The sequence below is a fragment of the Podarcis erhardii genome (genome assembly GCF_964252035.2).
Source record: "Podarcis erhardii genome assembly, chromosome: 2".
Taxonomy (NCBI): domain Eukaryota; kingdom Metazoa; phylum Chordata; class Lepidosauria; order Squamata; family Lacertidae; genus Podarcis; species Podarcis erhardii.
This window is the reverse complement of record NC_138498.1, coordinates 121,305,855-121,333,095: the sequence shown is the minus strand read 5'-3', so window position 1 is coordinate 121,333,095 and position 27,241 is coordinate 121,305,855. Positions and strand designations below refer to the sequence as shown.

At 46.7% G+C, this 27,241-nt stretch overlaps 1 protein-coding gene across 1 annotated transcript; it reads left to right on the top strand.

The window, feature by feature from the left end:
* The first annotated feature begins 566 nt into the window (after positions 1-566).
* Positions 567-27,241, top strand: LOC309337004 (uncharacterized protein). The gene is made up of 4 exons (XM_081853605.1): positions 567-585; positions 2,336-2,418; positions 3,601-3,727; positions 24,692-27,241. Exons 2-4 carry the CDS (start codon positions 2,344-2,346, stop codon positions 25,777-25,779), a joined length of 1,290 nt encoding a protein of 429 aa, XP_081709731.1. The 5' UTR covers positions 567-585; positions 2,336-2,343; the 3' UTR covers positions 25,780-27,241.

Genomic DNA, 27,241 nt, shown 5'->3' with positions numbered 1-27,241 from the left:
ATAATAATAATATTGATGATGATTGTCTGGTACCAAGGCTGCCCATGGTCACTGGATCCTGCATGGGGCACCTGCTGAAGTAGAGGATCGTGCACTCGGGGCCTGATCCTGCAGGGCATTCCAGGCAAAACCTCGCTGTTTTCCCGAAGCAGCAGCCAAGAGGTTCCTGGCGCTCGGCTCCGCAAAGGTTAACCGGAGGCATAGAGCCGAGATTCCTAGAGCGGAAGGAGAGAGTCCGGCGCGAGAGGTGAAGGAGCTTCCGCTTCCTGTTCCGGGTCTGTCCTTCCTGTGGGAGGTGGCGGAGGGAGGCGGCTGCTTTCCCTAGAGGGGCTTCTCGGAGGATCTTCTCCCGTCCTTTCTCCGCAGGGAAGGCGGCCTCTCCTCCCGCCTGCGGGTCAGATGCGAGAAAGGAGAGACCGAGGAGGAGGGAAGAGCTGGGACTCCCAAAGGGCAGGAGAGGAGCCTCGGAGGAGGAGGAGGAAGGCAAGGCGGACCCCGCTGCGCAGCTCAGCCCGAGAGAGAGAAAGGTTTTTAAATAGAGAGTCAAACGTCTTCCTCTGCACTGAGAATATTTCATAGAAAAATGTCGGTCCCTCGGAATGTATCTACTAATTACAGATAGGTAGCCGTGTTGGTCTGCCATAGTCAAAACAAAACAAATTCCTTCCAGTAGCACCTTAAAGACCAACTAAGTCAGTTCTTGGTATGAGCTTTCGTGTGCATGCACACTTCTTCAGATACACTGAAACAGAAGTCACCAGACCCTTCTATATAGTGAGAAGGTGGGGAGGGGTATTACTCAGAAGGGGGGTGGGAATGGGTGAAGAGTCGAATGGGAATGGGTTAAGAGTCGTCCACAGGCTCATCACAGCTATCTGCCAATCACCCATTCCCACCACCCTTCTGAGTAATACCCCTCCCCACCTTCTCACTATATAGAAGGGTCTGGAAACTTCTGTTTCAGTGTATCTGAAGAAGTGTGCATGCACACGAAAGCTCATACCAAGAACTGACTTAGTTGGTCTTTAAGGTGCTACTGGAAGGAATTTGTTTTGTTTTATCTACTAATTATTTCATTATTTTATTTTCGAAATATCTAAACCCTTTATCAGAAGAGTATGCAGGCGGCACACAGGTCAAAAGAAAAATAGAGCACAACTAAAATTCACAAACCCACCCAGAAACTATTATGCACAAAGGCCTCATTCCTAATAACAAAGAAAGCTAAATAATAAGTCCTGTTACCCTGACAGTTCCTCGCTTCTTTCCTGCCTCTCTGCGTCCCTTTTGCCTGCTCTGAAAGGTGCTGGGCAAGTTTGCAAAATTTGGGGTTGCAGAGAGAGATCGTGGGGAAGGATTTTCAAAAAGCCATTAGTTGTTGGCAGTTTTCTTTCAATTATAGTTTTCTCTACGTGTCTCCTTTCCCCCAGTATTAAATTTAGTCACCCAGACATTGACATCTTATGAAAAGAAAGGACCTCTTGCAAATTTGCCGGCGTTTTAGTGCGGATTTCTACTAATGAACACATAGTTTCCCTAATATTTTTATTTGTCCTAATATAATGCATTTCTGTATATAATTTTTCCTAAAATAATGCCTTTCTATGTGCTCTTTCCCTTTATCCCCTGGCAGAGCAAATCCAGATCTTTCTCCCTCTTTCCCTGCCACCAGCTACTACAAAACCTTGTGTTTCCTTTTTCCTAAAAGAGCTGGGGGGGGGGGTCAAGGTACACCCTAAAACAATGGAAAACGTTATGCAGCTCTTCCTCATGTAACTTGGGATAATTTTACGTGGCTTGATTCTCTGGAATTTTCTGGGTCCTATATCCTGGATACAAGATTTATCTCTAATACCACTTACCTAAGCCCTGCAATTTCACTCTGGATTGGTAGCTGAGTTTTTTTCGTCAGTTCAGTGGCTGTGTATTTTGGTGGAGTTCAGGCAGGCCTATGGAGAATTCAGCAACGGTTAAATTGTAGATAATTTTAACCTTGCCTATTCATTTTCTGAGTAGACATAAGTTTTAAAGTTAAGCTGTATATTTATAAATTTACAACTCCAGAACCACCATTTGCATATGCTGTTGCTTATTTCTCCCTCATTGATACGCTTCCTCAATGTGTGATGTGCTGCTGATTTCTGTTTGATAATCTTTTGCTCATGCCTTTCATAAGTTCAAAGGCTTTTACTAGTCTTCTGTTGAGGTATTTAAAATAAATCTCTCCAAAAACTCTAGCTTCTCAGGTCCTATTTGATTGCCTATTTGATTGCCTCTTGTGCATTGGGGCAAATTTGGAATGTCTTCTTCAATGACCACCACTTCCCTTTCACAGGCTGTGCAATGGCATTGGAGCAACACTGTGGACCCTCCCTGCTTTACCCTGGAGAGGAAGCGACCACCATGCATCCAGTTGAGGTAGGAGCAAGGTCATCAGGTAGAGATGTTGGGGATAGCTGGAGTGCGCCCTTCCTTGAAACCGAAGGCCTGACTCTTATCCCTGTGTTTCTGAGGGTGCTGCCTGAGGAAGTGGGTTGGCTTGACGGAGATAGATAGATAATTTATTACGGCCGGAGACCAGCTTATAAAACACACTTGGAGGTACAATCCTAGAAGGAAAACAAACATTTAAAACAATGTACAACAATAAATTTAAAATTTATAAATGCAATAAGCGTATAGACACTTAAAACTTTAAGATAAGCTACCGCAGAGAGATGACCCAGAGTCACCATGGAACTGAGTGTGGGGATTTTCTTAACGAACTAGTTTGAGTTGGGGGATGGTCTGCGCCTACAGATCTGTACACAAGTTCAAATTTTTGCTTTTCCGGGAGGTCGGTGAGCCTCACCAGCAGGGGATCAATGGTCTCACTACATTCGTCTTCATAAAAGAACAAGTGCTCTGGGCTTCCTATATCCCCCAATGGACAGGCACAAAGTCTCTGAGCATATGGGACCTTTTTAAAGGATCCTTCCAGGACTGGTGAGGGCAGAGCTGAGCTTCTGGTGAGTGCAAAAGCACTTCTTGCATTTTTGGATACGAGAAATTTGGGTCTTCACCTGTTGTTGGACTACAATTCCCATCATCCCCAGGTAGTACAGTGGTGCCTCACAAGACGAAATTAATCCGTTCCGCGAGTCTCTTCATCTTGCGGTTTTTTCGTCTTGTGAAGCACTGCTATTAGTGGCTTAGCGGCTATTAACGGCTTAGCGGCTTTAAGAAAAAGGAAACAAACTCGCAAGAACTTGCAAGACGTTTCGTCTTGCGAAGCAAGCCCATAGGGAAATTCGTCTTGCGGAACGGCTCAAAAAACGGAAAACTCTTTCGTCTTGCACGTTTTTCGTCTTGCGAGGCATTCGTCTTGCGAGGTACCACTGTATGACCAGTGCTCAGGGATGATAGGAGCTGTAGTCCAACAAAAGCTGCAGACCCAAAATTGAAAAACATTGAGCTAATGGGTAGATTAAATCTGCATTTGCTGATCTCTGACCACTAAAGGTAGAATCCATCTCCCATTGCAGTGGGAGTGGAGGAGAGATGCTGTCCACATCTTGCCTTGAAGTATCTCCAAGGAATGGGATTTTTTTCTTCTTCCAGGAATCGGTGAGCTTCGAGGACCTGTTCTTTACTTTCACCAATGAGGAATGGGCCTTGCTGGATCCAGACCAGAGAGCTCTGTATGAGGAGGTCATGCTGGAGATTCATGAGATGGTGGCCTCTCTAGGTAAATATCCCTTTCCCCCTTAAATCAATAACTATGGAAGGTATAAATTCCTGTTGGTGGTACTATCAATTAGCTCACTAGAAAGAGTGTTGGGATTTTCCTCTGGGCCAAAGAACATTTGAAGAACCATGCTGGATCAAAGCAAAGGCCTATGTAGTCCACAATTCTGTTCTCACAGTAGCCCAACCAGATGCCCAGAGGAAGCCCAAAAGCAGGACATGCATCTGATATAGGCATCAGAGAATGGACACATTGGCTATGAGTTACTTACCTTTCTCGCCCTGATCTGGCCACAGTGATCCATGCGACAGTCACCTCCAGGCTTGATTATTGTAACTCTCTCTACGCGGGACTGCCCTTGAAGCTGATTCAGAAGCTCCAGCAGGCGCAGAATGCCGCGGCGAGGCTCCTTACAGGGTCCTTGCCGCGGGATCACATTCACCCAGTGCTTTACCAACTGCATTGGCTCACGGTGGAGTACAGGGACAGGTTTAAGGTGCCGGTTTTGACCTTTAAAGCTCTATGCGGTCTAGGACCCTTGTACCTACGGGACCGTCTCTCCTGGTATGCCCCACGGAGGACCTTAAGGTCCACAAATGACAACACCTTGGAGGTCCCAAGTAGCAAGGTGATTAGATTGGTCTCAACTAGGGCCAGGGCCTTTTCGGTACTGGCCCCGACTTGGTGGAACGCTCTGTCCCAAGAGACTAGGGCCCGGCGGGACTTGACATCTTTCCGCAGGGCCTGCAAGACAGAGCTGTTCCGCCCGGCCTTTGGTTTGGACTCAGTCTGACCCTTATGTTTCCCTCCCCTTATGGTTTTGATCTGTGGGCTACTATTAAAATGAGGCTGCATTTTAAATTATATTTTAACCTGTATTTTAAATTGCTCTGGCCGGGTATAAATAAAAGATGATGAAGATGATGATGATGATGATGCAAACCCCTGCAAATCTTATTTTGCCCCTGAGCAGGGTTGCTGCCAAGGGCCTCCTTGTGCCCATAAGACAGGTGTGCAGACCCCCCTTGTCCCCTGCCAATACAATGCTGAATCACTGTTCTGAATCACCCTGTCTGTCCCTGGACTTGCTTGCTGAGCCTGAAGGGTGCTGCAGTTTAACAGCATCTTGAGACATGCAAAGGTTCTTCACTCCTGCCATAGGGACCAGACAATTTGTGTGCATGTTTTTTGAAGTCTCTAGCCCCTGTGGCAAGAGCAGGAAAGACTGGCAACTTTAAAAACCACTCTATTTTGTTTCTCCACACTATGTTTCTGAATTTAAGAGAAGGAAGGCTGGGCTACTGTTGGATGAGGAGGATGTTCTGGGGATAATGTAAAATAAAATAAAAATACAGACACAAGCCAGTCATCATCATAATAATAATTTATTATTTATAGCCCACCCATCTGGCTGGGCTTCCCCAGCCTCTCTGGGCAGCTTCCAACAGAACACTAAAATACAATAACCTATTAAACATTAAAAGCTTTCCTAAACAGGGCTGCCTTCAGGTGTCTTCTAAAAGTTTGGTAGTTATTTTTCTCTTTGACATCTGGTGGGAGGGCGTTCCACAGGGCGGGTGCCACGACCGAGAAGGCCCTCGATTCAAGGCCACATTAAAGTCCAGTATGGGCAGATGTGCATTTTACCAGGTTTTCTTTTTAATCCATCAGGAGATGTTTGGGGGATCTGGATTGAGGGAGAACCGTCAGAAGTGGCATGTGAAATTCCTGAGGAGCAGGAGGAGCAACGGAAGCTGTGGGTTCAAGATGTTACCAACAGACAAGAGGGGACAGAAATGCAGAATGCTGGGCGGGGATCCACTGATTTTGAGATTAACGAAAATCAGATAATTCACACAGGGGAGGAACCTTATGAATGTTTGGAGCTCGGAAGGAACATCAGTTGCATAGACTACCTTACGTTTCAGGAAATATGTCATACCGCCGAAAAACCATATAATTGCTTGTTGTGTGGAAAGAGCTTCCGTCAGAGTGGTCACCTTAGTTTGCATCAAAGAACTCATACGGGCGAGAGACCTTATCACTGCAGGGAGTGTGGAGAGAGCTTTAGGCACAGTGACTCCCTCATAAAGCATCAAAGAATTCATACAGGGGACAAACCTTATAAATGTTTGGAGTGTGGAAAGAGCTTCAGGCAGAATATCCACCTCACTAGACACAGAAGAATTCATACAGGGGAGAAACCTTATAAATGTTTGGAATGTGGAAAGAGCTTTATTCAGTGTAGCGTGCTCACAAGACACAAAAGGACTCATACAGGGGAGAAGCCTTATAGATGTTGGGAGTGTGGAAAGACCTTCAGTGCTAATTGGTCCCTTTCTAAACATAGAAGGACTCACACAGGGGAAAAACCTTATAAATGTTTGGAGTGTGACAAGAGCTTCAGTTGGAATGGTCACCTTATACAGCATCTAAGAACTCATACAGGGGGGAAACCTTATAAATGTTTGGAGTGTGGCTCGAGTTTTAGTCAGAGTGGCCACCTTACTCAGCATCTGAGAACTCATACAGGGGAGAAACCTTATAATTGCTTGGAGGGTGGAGACAGCTTCAGTCATAGAGATTCCCTTAACTTACATCTAACGAGTCATAAAAGGGAAACATGTTACACTTGGAAGGTGGAAGGAGATTCAGTGATCTCAAGAGTTCCTGCAGAGAGCAAATGAAAGATTCTTCTCAGTGTTAGAATTCCCTTATCTCCAGCTCTTACTTGTTCTGAGGCCTTTGGAGCCCAGTACAGTGGTGCCCCGCAAGATGAAAAACCCGCAAGACGAAAAACTCGAAAGGGTTTTCCGTCTTTTGAGGTGCTTCGCAAGACGAATTTCCCTATGGGCTTGCTTCGCAAGACGAAAATGTCTTGCGAGTCTTGCAAGTTTTTTCCCTTTTTCTAAGCCGCTAATAGCGCTAATCCGCTAAGCCGCTAATAGGGGTGCTTCGCAAGACGAAAAAACCGCAAGACGAAGAGACTCGCGGAACGGATTAATATCGTCTTGCGAGGCACCACTGCATACCTTCCATTTTAGAGGAGAAAGGGTTTTTGCTTTCAACCTGCTTTTTCAGTAGGAAACAGTTTGTGGCCTTTTTTTCTGGAAGGAGTTGCAAGTGGTGGGTTGGATAGATAGCGGAAGGTCCCAGAAAGAGTCCTGCCATTGGACTCTCCTCCATCCCCTCACCCACTGTCGCCACTGACAACAAGGGGCATAAAGCAACAGCAACAAAGGCCTCCTCTTTCCATAAGCACTTATGTGGACCCTGAAGTCATCTTCTGAGGCTCTTCTTCATGTGCCTCTTCCATGAGAGGCCTAGAGTGTGGCAACATGAGAATGGGCCTTTTCTGCGGTGGCCCCTCGTTTGTGGAATACTTCCCTCGGGGAGGTTCACACACTAGGCAAAAGCTCTTTAACTAGGCCTCAGGCTGATTGACATCCAATCCCCTTAAAAAAAGGGGGGGGGGTTGTTTAGATTACCGTATTTTTTGCTCTATAAGACTCACTTTTTCCCCTCCTAAAAAGTAAGGGGAAAGTGCATCTTATGGAGTGAATGCAGGCTGCACAGCTATCCCAGAAGCCAGAACAGCAAGAGGGATTGTGCAGCGATCCCTCTTGCTGTTCTGGCTTTTGAGATTCAGAATATTTTTTTTCTTGTTTTCCTCCTCCAAAAACTAGGTGCGTCTTGTGGTCTGGTGCGTCTTATAGAGCGAAAAATACGGTATATATTTTGTGTTTATATATTGTGATTTTATCCTGTGAACTGCCCTGAGACATGCATGTATAGGGCAGTATACAAATTTAATAAAATGATGAGTGTAATAATAAATAATAATAGCTGGAGCTGTCGTACAAGAGAAATTGCCGGTTGCTTGTGCACACCAGATCAGGCGTGTTTGTGTAATTTTATAAATGAGTGCTGCTGTTTCCTCCACATCCGGATGTTGAGAGATAGAGTGCCAGGTACACTGCGTAACCTTGCAACGGTCAAAGGCCGGGTGTCTGCCTGCTGACTCATCCATCCTTTATCTCAGGAATGTGTGTATGTGCAGAGACATGTATAAAAGTCATTGCTGCGTTGCATTCAGGTGGGGAGAAGCTATGAGAGTCTGTGAGCAGCTGTATCAAAGTAAAATCCAAAAAATCATGTATACGTAGAAAGCATACCTGAGCCCCTTAAAGAGGACAAGAATATCTAAAATTCTGCAAGTTAAATGCCAAAAGCCTGGTTGAAAATAAATATTGTTGCCTCCTCAAAGTAGCCTCCTGGGGTGATGGGAGCCACCACTAAAAGTCCCATGCTTGCCACCTCTCTGGATCTCGCTTGGAGGAATGCAGAGTGAAAAAGGCCTCAGATGATGAATGCAGGTTGTGGGCTGATCCTGAAGGAAGGTTTTATATGCTCAGAGCATCATGCAGCAGTTGGGAATCTGGCTGCCACTTTCTGAGCCTTCTTCACAAAGAGCTTCACATATAATGTATTGCAGAAATCTAGTCAAGAGGTAGGTAGAAGAACCTGAGGTATATCGGCACACCTATTAGCACACCTTTATTTTTTAACACTAGCAGAAGTGTTCCATATATCCCTTGCTGATGTAACCGAATGCTTTGCCAATAAAGAGCTGAACTTCCTATTCTTTGTGCACATTGGCCTGGGCTCTGGATTATGAACACAACATTATTTAATTAATAAAAAAACTTTGAAGAGATTTATTAAGCTGGAACGTTTGCAGAGGAAGGCAACTGGGATGATGAAGGGTCTGGGAAACAAGCCTTATGAAGGAGTTGGGTATGTTTAGCTGGGAAAAGAGAATGAGATATGATAGCCATCTTTAAATATCACAATGCCTGTCACATGGAACAGGGAAGAGGCTTGTTTTCTCCTGCTTTGAAGGGTTTGACTCGAACCAATAGCTTCAAGTTACAAGAAGGGATATCAACTAAATGGTATCAACTAAAATAGAATGGGGAAAATTTATTGATTATTTGAGGACACATTGTAAACAAAACGTCAGTGGGATTGATAAAAACATATGCAGTAAGAGATAATTAAGGGGAGGATAAGGGAAAAATTAGAAATTTATTTGAACTGGATATGCAGTAACAAAAAGATACGAAATAAATAACTGCAGAAGGGAGGGGAGGGAAGTCAAAAGTTAAAAATAAAATTTATTTTAAAAAAAGAGTCCAGAAATTGGGCAGGGGCACAGGGTGAAAATGCAGGGGAACAGGCCATCAATTGTTGGTCTCTGCCACCCTTGGAGGCAGGAGATGGGTGGTGGTGGAGGGGAGAAGTCTGGGGAATCAGAGGTGGAGAGGAATTTCAAGGAGGCTCAGAGGCGGAAGACAAAAGTCCCAGATACAGTGGTGCCTCGCAAGATGAAATTAATCCGTTCCGCGAGTCTCTTCGTCTTGCGGTTTTTTCGTCTTGCGAAGCATGGCTATTAGCGGCTATTAGCGGCTTTAAGAAAAAGGAAACAAACTCGCAAGACGTTTTGTCTTGCGAAGCAAGCCCATAGGGAAATTCGTCTTGCGGAACGACTCAAAAAACGGAAAACTCTTTCGTCTTGCGAGTTTTTCGTCTTGCGGGGCACCACTGTAGAGTCCAGCCTCACAGTCCCCTCCATCCCCTCCCACATTGTCTCCACGGTCAAGGAGCGGCTTAAAGCAAGAGGAAGAGCTGGAGTTGTCATGCAGGAGAAGCCGCTGCTCCATGGGGTCACGAAGAGTCGGACACGACTAAACAACCACAAGACCTAAAAATTCTTATAACAGTATTTTATTGTTCTACACCGGTTGTGCAGCTATTTCAACAAATGGTTGTTTAATTATAGTTCCACAGACAACAGTGTCACTTAACCTCCAGATTCTAGCATCGTCTTATCTTGGTATTCCATCTTTCTGTTATGAAAATGTCGCAGGACCTGCATCTTTCACTAGTACCACCCACTGCGGAAAGGATGTATAGATTTGTCACAAAACAACAATTTTAAAAGAAAAATAATAAAATCACCCCCCCCCCCAAAAGTCTGACATTTCGTTTTAGAAGGGGAATTTTTTATTTGGCCTGATTCAGTGGCCATGCCTTTCAGCTTGCTTGGCTTTTTGTATATTTGAACCAAGGAAGTCTTAATGTTGAGATGAGATGGTTATTGTGTATTTTAACATGGTAGGTATGTATTTTATATAGTTGTAAACCTCCTAAACGACATATTCTTTATTAACTTTGTTGTTGTTTTTAAGAATATTTATTAAGATTTTACAAAGTCATTGATACGGAAGGAGGGGGGGGTACCTTTCCTCTCCTCCTCCTCCTCCTCTGGAAAGCGGGCCCGAGGCGATGACCTCGACGGTGCCCAGTTCCTGAAACCCCCACACTGTCGCACAAGCACCACACTATACCCCTGCACCACACTCTACCCCTTGACCTTATGAAACAATATTCTTCCTTTCATATACGGGCGAAATAAGCCCTTCTTTTCTATGCCTTTCCTTCGCCCTATTTTATTCACGGGTTGACCGTGTCGAACTACATCCTCCATTGACTATAATGGCTGCGCCTCAGCCAATCAAGAGCGTGCATTCCCCTGCAGCAGCTAGCCCAGAGAGCTCTTGCACGCCTCATTTAACCTCCTGACGAGCTGATGACGGCTCCCCGCTGCGAGAACAATGGAACCGAAACCAGCGACCTCCAGCAACCTCGTAAAACTGTCAAAGTCAGGTTACAATGTATCCATTTGTTTCCGTTTCCAATATACAATATACACTTGGCCGGCGAGGCGGCCGAAACCTCCGGAAAATGATATAAAATCAGCCAAAGCTCCGATTTTATCCGTTTTGACATCATTCTACTCTCTCCCCTCTGGACTCCATGCTGCCGCCTCACTGCCATAATCCCCTGAGCGGCAGGTCACGTACCCAGGAAGACCCTAATCTGATCAAATCATTCCGTCAAGCCCTTTCTCCGGGCAATGCCAGGTGATGGGCGATGCATATCTCCGCCATTGTCTTGCCATCACCTGTACTCAGGGAACGTTTATGCATATTTCTTTCTTTCCGCTACCCCTACATTACGGAACTGCTGATCCATGCTACTTCTACGTTACGGAACTGCTGATCCATGCTACTTCTACGTTACGGAACTGCTGATCCATGCTACCCCTACATTACTGAACTGCTGATCTGTGTAAACCCCCACCCACTGTACTGAAGTGCTGATCTGTGTAACCCCACCTTTCTGTGATGCATTCGTGACGTCTTCTGCACTGTATTCTGGGACTTGGAGGGAACTTTTAAAAGTTTATGTCGCCCCATTATCGGGGTTCAATGCCATTTTGAACCTGTTGCGCAATAAACTTTGGATCTCCGTTTATTGCTCCTGTCTCCGGCTGAGCTCATTTCTCCGCTAGGACCCGCGGACTCCGTCCGACGAGCCGGGTGGCAAGGGTAATTCCGCACCTGGATTTTTGCCGTAACATTTGGCGCCCAACGTGGGGCGAGGCGGTTCTCCCGTGTTGCTGACCGGGGGCCCCGAAGTCTTCAGCCGGCACCAGGCCATTTGCCTGGGAAGATCCTTAGGACCCTCGGCCATCTTCCGGGCGGTAATCAAACGCCCCAGGGGTTCAGCCGGGGAGCAAAAGGAATCCGGCCGGCATATTCATCGATCCCGGGATCAACGTTGAAGACTCGTGAGTATAGTAGAGAAACCCAGTGCACTGGTGGATAAGGGGGTTGGAATCTCCTGGCAACTGAATTCTCTGCCCTCTTCTCTATCGATCTCTCTCACCCTTCTTCTCTTGGTCCGTTCGGCGAGAGGTAACGTGGACCACCGCTCGACCCAAAAGGGGGGTTCTGAGCTCTATCTCCTTCTTCTCCCAAACTCTCCAGCCAGCCGCACCAATTAGGGTCCGAAAATAAGACGGAGAGACCCGGCTTGAAAAGATAGCCGACTCCCCGCAACGGACATCCTAGTTGAGAGCAAGGGGCTGGAATTCTTTTCCGAACTTCCCGAGCGCCCTTACGGAGGGGGCAGGAAGGGGTCTTGCTGTCTGTATCAATCCCAGCCGCACCGGTCGAGCCACGTAACACGTGAATCGTGCGTGAGCCCGCTTCCGAAAGCAAGGGGGATTTTCCGTTCGAAACTCTATCAAGGGACCACCCGATCTGGCACCGCACTACGCGGGCGTTCAGTAGGGCCCCCTCTTCCTGAGATTGACGATAGGTAGGAGGTTGCCAGGAGGCATAGCCCAGGGAGGATTGGGCGGGACTCGGCAGAGTGGAAAAGGAACCCCAGGAATTGAAAATAGGAAAGAAAGAAATAAGGAATAGGTAGAAAGAGCTCTCAAAACCCCTTATTGAAAATCCTCTTACCCCTAAGCAACCCCTAACGACCTCCCTTCTCCTTTTCTTACCCAGACACGCGTGAATAAAATGGGTACCCAAGCTTCCAAACTAGAGCGGGCTCGCCCCGGGAGGATGGCTTCAAGGAAGCCATCTGAATCCCAGAGAGACCCCGACTCCCCTCTTGAGTTTGTCATCTCTTATTGGAAGTCTATTCCCGGGCACAACTTGCTATCGAGGCAGAAATTAGAAGATCTATGTAGGGAAACCTGGCCGGCCGGAACAGCCTCCGCGAAGCCCGAGTTGCGTTGGCCAACAAGTGGCTCTTTTAATGAAGGCCGCCTGAGATACCTAAGAAACTATTTGATAGAAGAAAAACCCCGTCAACTAGAATACCTAGCCGCCTTTGAAACAGTCAGAGGATTGCTCCAAGTTACAAAGGGAGCTACGACCTACCAACTGCCTATCTTAAATCATGGAAGGCCGTCCCTGCCGCCCCCTTACGAAGGTCACCCTATAGATGATTCTGTGGAACAAGCGCTCATTCCCTTCTACTACAGACAAACCGCTCCATCCGCCCCAAGCAACGGTCAGGGCAATGACCAGGATGGTAACGATAGCAGCGAAGAGACAGGGGAACAAGGAGCGCGGGGGGGAGCGAACCAAATAATGACCAGACAACGAACCAGAGGGATGCAAAATGCCACCTCAGAAAACCTTAACTCCCTAACAAGAACCAGGGAGGTACAAAGTGCTACCGCAGAAAACACTAGCCCCTTAGCACGAGCAAGAGAGATACAGAACGCCATCTCAGAAAACATCAATTCTTTGACCAGAGAAATACAAAATGCTACCCTAGAAGGCTCAAACCCCTTAGACAGACCTGAAGGGGCCCCGGGAACGTCCAGGCAACCGGACTCTACAGCCGTCCAGATGCCCTTAAGGGCTTTGCCAATCCCGCCGTTGCAGCCAGACGGACCCCCCCGAATGGTATATACCCACCAACCATTCTACACGGCGGATTTAGTAACCTGGTCGAATCAAATGCCATCATTAAGAGACGACCCGGATAAATGTCACCGCCAGGTCAGCGCGATATTTTCGACCCATAAACCGACCTGGCCAGACGTTCATGTTCTTTTGAACGCGCTTTTCAATGAAGCCGAGAAAGCAGACATTTTAACCAAAGCTGGCGAAGCGATTGAACTCCCAGATTACCAGACAGGTCGCCCGGCAGGTCTAGAAGCACTCACGGCCCAATGCCTCCGCACCGAACCAACATGGGACTACAACACTACAAATGGGATATGGTGCCTAAATTTGTTTAAAAAGGCGATTTTGGACGGCATTAAGGCCGCCGGACAACGCACCGTCAATTGGACGAAAGTCCAGACCGTGCTTCAAGGGGCAAATGAACACCCGTCTGATTATTATACGAGATTGGTGTCCGCCATAAAGACCTGGGGAGGAATAGATCCAGAGAACTCGCAGCACGAAGTAATAGTGAAAGGCTTCTTTAAAGATCAAGCTTGCCCTGATATTAGGAAAGCCCTAAACTTGCAAATAGGGTACGATGGAAAGAGCATCAGCGAAATCCTCTCCATCGCTAAATCAATATATAACTCACGAGACGAGAGGAAGAAAAAAGATCCCAAACCTGAAGTTGAACGAGTCCTTGCCCTCAGCATGGAATTAAACTCTAACAGGGGCAGGGGTTTCGCCCGAGGAAGGGGAACACGGGGAGGAGGGTCTTCCAATCCCCATAGACCCTGGGGACCTACTACCAGTGGATGCTTTTATTGTCAAGAAGAGGGACACATTAGAAGGTTTTGCCCCTACCTCAATAACACGGTTTACGCTACACCGCATCCTAACGCAACCCATAGATATGGGAACCCACCGCCCGTCGCCTATAACCCTCAGGCGGCTCCTGCCCCCTACAAACAACCGCCGCCTTCAAATGCCCCTACTCAAAACCAAAGACCCCTACCGGGACCAAGGACCCAAATGCCCGCAATCACTACATCCACACACCCGTGGACGGACGCTACAACACCTCCCCTACACCCCCCTAACCAACCCCCTCCAGATGACCAAGAGAATTATTGACAATTAGAAGGGGATCCCAATCAAACCCAAACAATCTGCCCAATTCTAACGTTGTCCTCCGAAGAACCATTTTGTACTATTGAAATAGACGGCCATCCATACCAGTGTCTATTAGACACCGGAGCTACCTACTCCACCTTAACTGATAGCCACTTGGAACCAAGTTTGGAGACAAGGAAAGTCATGGGTCTAGATGGGATACCCCGTACTTGTCCATTATCACGTCCAACCAAAGTCACCCTCGGACCCCTACTGGCTGAACATACCTTCCTTTTAACGAGCAGCCCAGTAAACCTCTTAGGAAGGGACCTACTTTGTAAATTAAATGCAACCATCAAATGCTCCGAAGAGGGCATCTACTTATACATGCCAGAAGAATCCATTCCCGCTTTCCAAGGGATAATTGAAGAAGTAAAAACTGACAGACAATTTCCGGAACTCCCTCCCGAACTGGAAAGTGACTTGCCCTCCTCTCTATGGGGCACTGAGTCAACCTCAGTAGGTCTCCTATTGTCGGCAGCCCCAGTAAAAATCACCTACAGAACTGATTTGCCTTTCCCATGTACTAAACAATATCCATTGCCCAAGGAAGCCATCGAGGGACTAACTCCTATGATAGAAGACTTCCTAGAGAAAGGTATCTTGATTCCCTGTGCATCCCCATGTAATACTCCGGTACTCCCAGTAAAGAAACCATCGACAGAGGGCGCCCCAGTTCGATACCGTTTTGTACAGGACTTGAGGCTGGTGAACCAATTCGTGATACCCCGCCATCCAGTAGTGGGCAACCCAAACTCCCTCTTGAACGCCATTCCAGCAGAAACCAAATGGTACACTGCTGCAGACCTGTGTTCCGCTTTCTTTAGTATTCCTCTGGACCCAGCTAGCCAATTCCTTTTCGCTTTTACCTGGGGACCCAGTCAATTAACTTGGACAAGATTACCCCAGGGATATGTGGAATCACCTGCAATATTTTCGGCCATCTTACACCAGGATTTACAGGATATCCATCTCCCAGCAAGCTCCGCCCTCTTGCTTTACGTAGATGACCTTCTCCTTTGTTCCACCAGTGAGGAAGCATGTAAAAAAGACACCAAGCATCTCCTTTCGGAATTAGCCAGAAAGGGACATAAAGTATCACCAAAAAAGTTGCAATACTGCAAACAAGAAGTTAAGTACCTCGGGCATATCCTAGGAGTAGGCACCCGAAGCTTAGCAACCGATAGGATCGAAGCAGTCACTAAAATTCCCCTTCCAAAAACTAAACGACAACTTCGAGGATTTTTAGGAATGGCTGGCTTCTGCAGAGCCTGGATCGCGGGTTATAGCGAAATAACAAAACCACTATCCGCAATGACCCGCCAAGATCATCCAGACACCCTAGTCTGGGAAGAAGAGGCATACAAATCTTTTGAACGATTAAAACGAGAGTTGAGGTCCGCCCCTGCCCTAGGCTTACCCGACTACAGGATCCCATTTAACTTGTTTATCCATGAGCAAATGGGGGTAGCCTCAGGGGTATTGACTCAGCCTTTCCGAGACCAAGAAAGACCCGTAGCATACTATAGTCTCCAATTAGACACCACCGCAAAAGGGGCAGTAAGCTGCCTAAGAGCCATAGCCGCCGCCGCGATCCTCCTTGAAAAGGCTCAGGAAACAGTCCTGGGACATGAAATCACCGTCCATGTGCCCCACTCCGTCTCCACCCTATTAACTCTGAGAGGCTGTCATCATTTTTCAAACTCTCGACTAAATAAGTATGAAGCTCTTCTACTAACACCATCAAACGTCACTATAAAGAGAGTTAACTCCCTCAATCCAGCCACCCTTCTTCCTCTTCCCGAGGATGGAACCCCACACCATGACTGCGCGACCATAGTCCGCCAAGCCGAGAAACCCAGAGAAGACCTAGATCACCTACCCTTAGAGAACCCAGACTTAATACTCTATACAGACGGTAGTTCAAAAGTTGTGGAAGGGGAAAGGAAAACAGGATACGCTGTAGTCACGGACTTTGAAGTGGTAGAATCTAATCCGATAAACCCGCAATACAGTGCCCAAGCTGCAGAGTTAATAGCACTCATACGTGCCTGTGAAATCAGTGAAGGCAAGCGAACTACAATCTACACCGACAGTAAATACTGTTTCGGACTAGTCCATACAACTGGGCAGATATGGTTACAAAGAGGCTTCCTAACCGCTGCGGGTTCTAAAATTTCACATTCCGCCTTGGTAGAGAGACTACTGACTGCTATCCACCTACCTACCGCAATCGCAGTGGTCCATTGTAAGGCTCACACCCGTGGTAAAGACCCTATCTCGAGGGGTAACAGGCGAGCTGATAGAGCAGCCCAATCAGCCGCACTCCGCCCCCCTAACAACGAATCAGAATTCCAAGCCTTACAAATCCCACTCAACATAGATCCCACACAAATTTACAAAGAAGCCCCCGAAGAAGAAAAGACTCTCTGGCGCTCTGTGGGCGCAATCGAACAAAATGACGTTTGGGTTCTCCCTGATGGCAGAACTGTCCTTCCAAAGGCCTGGGTTCCAAAATTAGTGAGGGTCCTCCATCAACGTACACACTGGGGAAAAGGGAGACTGATAGAACATGTTAAAAGGTCCTGGTACGCTCCCGGACTTGCAGTCGCAGCCACGACCGCGTCAAAGAACTGTGTTACCTGCAGCTCCTTTAACCCCAAACGACAACCCAGAGCACCGCCAGGAGCCAGGCTATGGGCATTCGTCCCTTTCGAAAGTCTGCAATTAGATTTTATCGACTTACCACACTGTCAGGGTTTCAAACACGCCTTGATCATAGTCGATAAACTCTCCTCCTGGGTAGAGGGATTTCCCTGTAAGAAACCCACCGCCTCTGTAGTGGCCAGGGCCCTCCTACAGGACATTATCCCTCGATTTGGGGTACCCCGTCGACTAGACAGCGACCGAGGAACCCATTTCACAGCTCAAATAGTACAACTGGTGGCCAAAGCCCTACAAATAAAATGGGACCTTCATACACCTTATCACCCACAGTCTTCAGGCCAAGTAGAGCGCATGAACCAGGAAGTTAAAACACAATTAGGAAAGCTATGCAAACTCACTGGACTGAAATGGGTAAACGCACTTCCACTAGTTCTCCACAATATACGGAGTGCCCCAACTGGACCATTGAAACTATCTCCATATGAACTTTTATTTGGGAGACCCCCTCCCATTTACAACACTTTATTTCCACTCTCAGAACTTGAACTAGGAGAAGCAGAGCTCACTAACTATGTTATTCAGCTCCAGACACAGCTACAACGTCTCCACCACTACGCGGCCATCGAAGGACAAAACCTGCCCATCGACGTCCAAGCCCACTCCTTCGAACCAGGCGATTGGATCCTTGTCAAGGTCTATCAGAAGGCACCCCTTCAACCAGCGTGGGAAGGCCCCTACCAAATCCTCCTGACATCGCCAACCGCCGTGAAAGTAGGTGAGAAACACTCATGGTTACATCACACCAGGTGTAAGTCATCGCCACCCCCCACGGAGACGGAGGAAGACGTCGGCGACGACTTCACCTTTTCGACCCCTCCCACTCCACCAACTTCATACATCGACGACGACGACGACCAACAGGCCGGACCAGATCGGGGCCAGAATCGGGCCCAACAGACCGGACCAGATCGGGGCCAGAATCGGGCCCAACAGACCGGACCAGATCGGGGCCAGAATCGGGCCCAACAGACCGGACCAGATCGGGGCCAAAATCGGGCCCAACAGACCGGACCAGACACAGTTCCACCCAATTGGACATCCGAGATCGTCCCAGATCCCAACACTATCAAACTACGCTTGAAACGCCTTTGACAGCTCCTTTGACAGCGCGCCTTTGACAGCTCCTTTGACAGCGCGCCTTTGACAGCTCCTTTGACAGCGCGCCTTTGACAGCTCCTTTGACAGCGCGCCTTTGACAGCTCCTTTGACAGCGCGCCCTTGACAGCTCCTTTGCTCCTCTGACAGTCCGCCTCCGACAGTCCTCTTGACGACGCGCTTTTGATAACTCTTCCCCTTTGACAATGCCTCACCATTCCCGCACTTTGATTATGAACCTCTATTTCATCTCTATCGTTTATGGAACTTTGGCCCGATCTCCAGCTACACCCATGGATCATTGCACCGGATTAGATACGGATTACCATTTTATGGACTACCATAGAGTCGAAACCGGTGGGAAGTTAAATCCCGCACGAATGGGGGACTTTGACTTTTGCCTCCCAGAGTCCCGGACATTGTTACGCCATTCCTTGGTACCCCGGTTAACTGACAACGATTACTGGGAACTTTTCATCCGAGACAGATATGTACATCGAATTGGGTCAGCAGCAGTTACCCTTGACCATTCCTACTACCGCCTCACCTGTAGGAACGGAACTCATTTCCTTTATGGCAACGGCGAACTCCTGAGGAACCCAAATTGGACCGAAGTCGAAAACGGAGGGGCCGTTTCGTCCTACACCGACTCGACAAACCCCTCTGATAACTTCATTTTCGGATTCCAATGCCTCCTCATGACCCCAAAACCCCGAAAACCCCAACTACAAGGACTTTGCCTGAGAGGATTTTGCTGTCTCTGGAACCTTGGGGTCACCCACGACTGGAGAGGGGCAGAGTATTTAGAAGGGTGGTATCATCCGGCGCATCCCTCACGCTCTCCCACTTGGGATAACGTTGGTCCTCTGAGGTGCGGGGGCATAGCCAAGGACAGGCGACTCCTCAATACCACCGACCCACTTCATCCAGTCGGCACGGCACCTCGCCAGCTCGGCATAGATCCCGCCCTTCCGGGGGAGGATCTCCTATCCTCTTGGGAACAGAACTCTTACATCAAACTTCTTGGCCAGGTGGCTAAAGAGGCACCTTATCCGGAGTGCTGGATATGTGCACACGCACCCAGCCACCTCCAGCAAAGTCTTCCCCTTGTTCCGGTACCTGTGACCACTGAACAGTTCCGGTCCGGAGACGTCGCTTCTTGGAACTTGACTGCCCTGAACCTGACCCACCAATACCTCTACCTTACTGGCCCTACAAAGGGACCCCTGTGTCGCATTTTCACCGGAGAAGGGACTTTCATTGGGTCCAGCACCTGCACCTCCAACATAGAACTCTTACCCACCGGCCATGTCACCGTTACTGATATGACCGGATCCCACACATTCCCAAATCTCACCCTTGCTTGGACTGCCGTTATCGGACACCCTCCAACCTGGCAGCCTCAGCCCGCTGACTCCATGCTGTTGCTTGCCTTTGCGTCCGGACGGATGGAATCCTACCTCAGCGGCCTATTCTGGATATGTGGCCATCGCGCATACACCTGGGTGAGCCCACATATGTCTGGTTCCTGCTTTGTCGGGTACATTGTCCCCGGTATAAGGGTAGTCCCACACCTACCCCCTGGAAGACAGAGGAATAAGAGAGAACAGAAGGGGCTGTCAGATCTGTCCGATGTCGCTGCTAATGGGGAGACTGTCGGTCGAGCACTCTTCCCTGCCTATGGGGCCGGCTCTAATCATGTGGACATCCTCCGGCTTACTGACATCCTTCTAAAGTTCATGCAAGAGGCAACCCAAATCACAGATTCTTTGATGTCAGAGCTGTCAGAGGTGAGACAACTTAGTTTACAGACCAGGATTGCGACGGACTTTCTCCTGTCCAGTCAAGGAGGGACATGTGCCCTAATAGGCACTGAGTGCTGTACATACGTGACTGATCAGACTCTGAATATCACCGGACATTTAAACAATATTCACGAACTGGCAGGGAAGCTGGATGAGATACGACATGAAGGACTGTCCGACATAGACTTATGGGGATGGTTACCCAAGCTCGGATGGCTCCGGCAGCTGCTTAAGGTGATATTGCTTACTGCCCTTGTTATTGTCCTTTGCATCTCTGTGCTCTGCTGTGCTATACACTGTGTCTCTCCTTGCTGCTCTCTTCTCCGCTGTCCTGCTCCATCCACCCCTCTTACTCTCCGAGCCTACTCTCGTTCTCACAGCGCCCCCGTCTTCCCCGAATATGTGCAAATGAGACACCTGGGGGAAGGGGAGTACGAAATCACAGGGGTTTAGGGTGCGGAGAAAGGATTTGCAAGTTCTTACAGAACTTTAATGCAAATCTATCTCCGAATGGGGGACTGATACGGAAGGAGGGGGGGGTACCTTTCCTCTCCTCCTCCTCCTCCTCTGGAAAGCGGGCCCGAGGCGATGACCTCGACGGTGCCCAGTTCCTGAAACCCCCACACTGTCGCACAAGCACCACACTATACCCCTGCACCACACTCTACCCCTTGACCTTATGAAACAATATTCTTCCTTTCATATACGGGCGAAATAAGCCCTTCTTTTCTATGCCTTTCCTTCGCCCTATTTTATTCACGGGTTGACCGTGTCGAACTACATCCTCCATTGACTATAATGGCTGCGCCTCAGCCAATCAAGAGCGTGCATTCCCCTGCAGCAGCTAGCCCAGAGAGCTCTTGCACGCCTCATTTAACCTCCTGACGAGCTGATGACGGCTCCCCGCTGCGAGAACAATGGAACCGAAACCAGCGACCTCCAGCAACCTCGTAAAACTGTCAAAGTCAGGTTACAATGTATCCATTTGTTTCCGTTTCCAATATACAATATACACTTGGCCGGCGAGGCGGCCGAAACCTCCGGAAAATGATATAAAATCAGCCAAAGCTCCGATTTTATCCGTTTTGACATCATTCTACTCTCTCCCCTCTGGACTCCATGCTGCCGCCTCACTGCCATAATCCCCTGAGCGGCAGGTCACGTACCCAGGAAGACCCTAATCTGATCAAATCATTCCGTCAAGCCCTTTCTCCGGGCAATGCCAGGTGATGGGCGATGCATATCTCCGCCATTGTCTTGCCATCACCTGTACTCAGGGAACGTTTATGCATATTTCTTTCTTTCCGCTACCCCTACATTACGGAACTGCTGATCCATGCTACTTCTACGTTACGGAACTGCTGATCCATGCTACTTCTACGTTACGGAACTGCTGATCCATGCTACCCCTACATTACTGAACTGCTGATCTGTGTAAACCCCCACCCACTGTACTGAAGTGCTGATCTGTGTAACCCCACCTTTCTGTGATGCATTCGTGACGTCTTCTGCACTGTATTCTGGGACTTGGAGGGAACTTTTAAAAGTTTATGTCGCCCCATTATCGGGGTTCAATGCCATTTTGAACCTGTTGCGCAATAAACTTTGGATCTCCGTTTATTGCTCCTGTCTCCGGCTGAGCTCATTTCTCCGCTAGGACCCGCGGACTCCGTCCGACGAGCCGGGTGGCAAGGGTAATTCCGCACCTGGATTTTTGCCGTAACAGTCATACATACAAAAATACATAATAAAACAAAAAAAAGAAACGTTTTTGTTTATTTTTCTTGTTTTTTGTATTTTGTATATTCTTTATTAACTTTGAGCCTTTGCAACCTGCTCCTCAGCCAAAAAGGCTCCCAGAGTGAAAAAAGAAAAGGGGGGGGGGGAGGTTGCCGCCTGTCGGCTCCGCTAGGGTTAAGCGGAGCCACGGAGCTGAGATTCCTAGAGCGGAAGGAAAGCCGGCGCCAGAGAAGGAGCTTCCGCTTCCGGTCTCTGGTATTACTTCCTGTGTTAGGCGCTGGGTTGGAGGAACTTATAGACTCCTCCCAGAAGATCTTCTCTCCTCCTTTCTCCGCAGGGAAGGACCGAGGAGGAAAGAGAGAGGAAGGAGGAGGAATGAGCTGGGATTCCCATAGGGCAGAAGAGGAGCTCAATCAGAGAGAAAAAAGGTTTTGCATTAGAGAACAAAAGTGCTCCTCTGCACTGAAAATATTTCATTTTAAAATAAATGGCTGGTCCTTAGGAATGTATCCTGGACAGCTGCAGCTGTAGTTCTTTTATATTATTTTCAATATTTCTAAACCGCTTTTTTCAAATAAAAAAAAATCTCACAAGTGGAACGCAGATAAAATTAAAAGAGAGGAACTGGTCTGTGACCGTAATAATAAATTCATTCATTAAAAGAGAGAACGCAGCTAAAATTCCCAGGCCCATGTGGAAACCAATAAGCCTAAAGCCATCATTTCTAAAAACAAAAATAGCTAACTAAGTAATAAATACATTTGCTCCCACTGTTCTTTGCTTCTTTCCTCCCTCTCAGCTTCTCTTTCTGGCTGCATTGAAATATGCTGGGAGAAAGTATGCGAAAGGGTTTTTTAAAAAATCCAATAGGCATCAACAAACCTTTCGATTTTAGTTTTATCTATGTGTCTCATTTTCCCCCAGTGTTAAATTTAAGTTGCATTTAGTTTTGACATATTATGAAACAAAAGGACCTCTTGAAAATTTAGTTAGCATTTTAGTTCCAATTTTCCTCTTATATTTGCCCTAATGTAATGCATTTCTGTATATATTTTCCCCTAAAATCATGCATTGCTGTGCGCTCTTTGCCTTTGAACAGGTGTAGAAAATATTTTATCACCCAGCAGGGCAAATCCAGATCTTCTTTTCTTCCCACACTCAACTGTAGACCAAATTTGGTGGGTGGGTGACCTTCATGGGGTCAAAGAATGCAGCCTAAGAATGGAAACCTTAACTTACAATATTTTTCTTCTGACCTGTTTCTCTGTTTGAAATTTTCTGGATCCTATATCCAGGATAGCAGATTGGTCTCTAGTACCACTTATCTAAGGCCAGTAGTTTCACTCTGGACTGGTAGCTGTGTTTTTCATGTCAGTTAAATGGCCGTGACTTTAGGTCAGCTGGTGGAGTTAGGACAGGCCAGCATTGATTAAGTTGTAGATAATCATGACCTTGCATATTCTTTTACTGAGTAGACATAAGCTGTATATTCATATTTTGAATTTCCAGAACCATTGTTTGCATATGCTGTTGGTTATTTCCCCCTTGTTTCTCCACATTTTCTAGTGTATAATGCGCCATTGGTTTCTCTTTCGTAATATTGCAGTTGGGAATTTGTAATGCATTTACTGGTCTTGACATATTCAAAATAAATCTCTTCAAACACATGTTACGCCAGGCATAGGCAAACTCCAGCCCTCCAGATGTTTGGGACTACAATTCCCATCATCCCTAGCTAACAGGACCAGGGAGGATGGAATTGTAGTCCCAAACATCTGGAAGGCCGGAGTTTGCCTATGCCTGTGTTACGCTTTCAGGGCCTGTTTGCTAATTTGGGCAAATTAGGAAATTTTATCTTCAATGTTTTCATTCAGCCACCACTTCCCTTTCACAGGCTGTACAATTGCATCTGAGCTACAGTGTGAATCTTCCCTACCTTACCCTGGAGAGGAAGCGACCACCATGTGCCCTGCTCAGGTAGGGGAAAGATCATTGGGGGTGAGATGTTGGGGATAGCTGGAGTCCTTAGGGCCTCTTACACCTGGGCTTCTGAGGAAGTGGGTTGGCAGCTTCGTTTTTCTGTATTTCTTATTGCCAGCAGGGAAACCTATAGTTTGTTCAATGTTTTTCTAATGGTCTTCTTAGTGGTGGCGCCCTCCCTGTGGAACGCCCCCCCCCCACCAGATGTCAAGGAAATAAACAGCTATCTGACTTTTAGAAGACATCTGAAGGCAGCCCTGTTTAGGGAAGCTTTTTATGTTTGCTGTTTTATTGTGTTTTTAATATTCTGTTGGGAGCCACCCACATTTAGTCTCATTGGATGGCCCTGGATTACAATATTATCACAGAGGATTGATAATATCTCTCCCTTTTCTTTGCACTGTGCATAACTCTGTACATCTAAATTAGAAGATCTTTTTATTTCTTTTCCCAGCGTTTTCTGGGTCAACAAATCTGCTTTTGAGGTCAGGCAACCAGAACCATACAGTATTGCAGAGGCAGATGCACCATAATCCGTATACCTGCACAACGATATTGGCAGCTTTGCTTTGAGTCCTGTCCCTAACACGGAATGGACACATTTCACAGTTTCCACAAATTGGGTCTTTGCTGAGCTATCTGCAGTGGTGATTTCTGAGCGCTGCAGCTAAAATCCCCACTTGCCCCATTGGAGTGTGAGTGGAGGGGAAATGTTTTCCACACCTTGCCTTGGAGTATCTACAAGGAAGGGAATTGCTTTCTTCTTCCAGGGGCCGGTGAGCTTCAAGGAGGTTGCCGTGAATTTCACTGACGAGGAATGGGCCCTGCTTGATCCAGGTCAGAGAGCTCTGTATGATGAGGTCATGCTAGAGATCCATGAGATGGTGGCCTCTCTGGGTAAGGATCCTTTTTTCCTTAATCAGTAGCTATGGAAGGTATGGATTCCTGTTGGTGGCACTATCAACTAGCTCACTAGAAGGAGTGTTGTTAATTTCTCCTGGAGGAAAGAACACTTGATTCAGAGCAAAGTCTTACTTACTGAATTCAGGATTCAGTTCTCACAGTGGCCAGCCAAATGCCCATAGGAAGCATTTTACCAGTTTTTCCTTTTAATCCACCAGGAGACGTTTGGGGGATCCTGGCTGAGGCGGACCCATCAGAAGTGCCGCCTGAAACAGCTGAGGAGCAAAGGAAGCTGGGGGTTCAAGATGGAACCAACACACAAGAGGGGAGACCAATGCAGAAGGCAGGGAGTGAATCTGCTGCCTCTCGGGTTAACAGAAATCAGATCACCAGAGAGGAGAGGAGGTATGAATGTAAAGTGTGTGGAAAGATGTTTGCTTCTCGCTCAAGGCTTACTTCACCTCAGAGACTGCGCTTAGGTGAAAAACCACACAAATGCTGGGAGTGTGGGAAAAGCTTCAGTCGGAGTGTCCCCCTTGAGCTCCATCAAAGAACTCGTACAGGCGAGAAACCTTATAACTGTTTGGAGTGTGGAAAGAGCTTTGGTGACCGTAGCAGCCTCACTAGACATAAAAGAATGCACACAGGGGAAAAGCCTTATGAATGTTTGGAGTGTGGAAAGAGCTTCAGGGAAGGTTACTCCCTTACTCAGCATCAAAGAACTCATACAGGGGAGAAACCCTATAAATGCTTGGAGTGTGGAAAGAACTTTGGTCGCCTAGGCTCCCTTATGTTGCATCAAAGAAGCCATACAGGAGTGGAAACTTACGTATGTTTGGAATGTGGAAAGAGCTTCTATCAGAGTAGGCACCTCGCAAGACATAAGAGAACCCACACAGGGGAGAAACCTTTTGGATGCTGGGAGTGTGGGAAGAGCTTCAGTGATAGTGGCTCCCTCACTAGACATAAAAGAACTCACACAGGGGAAAAGCCTCACGAATGTTTGGAGTGTGGGAAGAATTTCAGTCGCAGCTGCAACCTTACTTTGCATCAAAGAAGTCACACAGGGGAAAAGCCTTATGAATGTTTGGAATGTGGAAAGAGCTTCGTTCGGAGTAGTCACCTCACTAGACATAAAAGAACTCATACAGGAGACAAATGTTCGTATGAGTGTTTGGAGTGTGGAAAGAGCTTTAGTCGCAGTAGCTATCTTACTCACATCTTAGGCTTGGAGTGTGAAAAGACCATGATTACTTCTACGAAGAACTCTTACGAAGACCAGGGCAAATATTGTGCTCAGTGTTAGAATTCACTACTGTATCTTTGGTTAATTTTGTACTGTATTTGCTTAACTCTAGTTTTTTTACAATAGACATTTGCTTGGTCTGAGCCCCATTTGCCTTCTATTGTGGGGGAGAGAAGGGTTTTTGCTCTGAACCTTCCTGTTCAGCCAGTGTCCCGAAGGGGCAGGAGTTCGAGCAGTGGGCCGGGAGCCAGGTATTGATAGAGGCGAGCGAAGAGGGAGAATAATTATATAAAAAAGAACAATGATAACAACAGATGAAAAAGGTGAAAAACAAAAGCATAAGATAGGCACATGAGTTAAAATAGCAAAGACCAACTAAAGACTATCACTTTTATCAGATCATCCTGTATAGTTCCATCTTTACCAGGCTTATGTTGAGGGTTTACTTGAAAATGAAATGCTTAATCATATTTTTAAATGTCTGGACGTTCTAGTCCTTTTCAAAATTTTGAGGAACTTTCTCCATTTTAGCTATATTCCAGAGTGAGTGCAAGCTTTTGGGTTGTTTTCCCTTGTGTTTTAATTACTTTGTGCTGCCCAGATCCTATATGAGGCCAATTATTTTGACATTGGTATCATCAAAAATATTCTGTAGCGTTTTGGACAACGAACAATAGCTCCTCTATTAATAGTTATCATTTCTGTCAAAACTGAATTCCAAAAATCTCGCACTAACTGACATTCCCACTATAAGTGATAATGTGTACCAAGTTTATTGCAAACCCTCCAAACAATTTTGTTACAGAGAATAAAACATTTTTGACATTTGCAAATAAGTCCTTTACCATCTGTGGAATAATAAGGCATTTTCTCTAAGAAAACTGGAAACCAGTTTTAAGGGCCTAATCTGATTTTACAAGTATTTGTAAAATACACTGATCATGTAGATATGTTAACTAATGATATTTTTAATGAAAATTGAACACACGTTCAAGTATTACCTAACCTCCAAATTGCAGCCTAGTCTTATTCTGGTATTCCATTTTTCAGTTATGAAAATGGAAGTGTCATAGTGGCAGAAAGGATGTGAGGGGAGACAGTCTTTGTGCTAACCACCTCCATCGCAAGGAACATCATGTGCAGCTGTATTTTGATGCTTTAAATAGAAAGAAAGTTTATGAGTCATAGAGGAGGGGAGAGCACATGTACAAATTCAACACTTTATTCTGTTGCTGTTCTGTTAATGTTGTTAATACTGTTTTATAGATATGGATGCTGTCGTACTCTATGAATCCTATAATATGATTCTTGATGTAACTGTGATGTTTAGCTTATTTTTTAGTTGTTTTGTTAATAGTGTTACATAGATGGTAATTGTTTTATTTAAGATTTGTGATTGTTTTACTGATGATTTGTAAAGTATTCTATACAATTTATGCTGTGATGTCATTATGTTATTTTTATCTTTCATTTGTAAACCGCTTTGGGATTTATTTGAATAAAAAGCGGCATAAAAATAGAA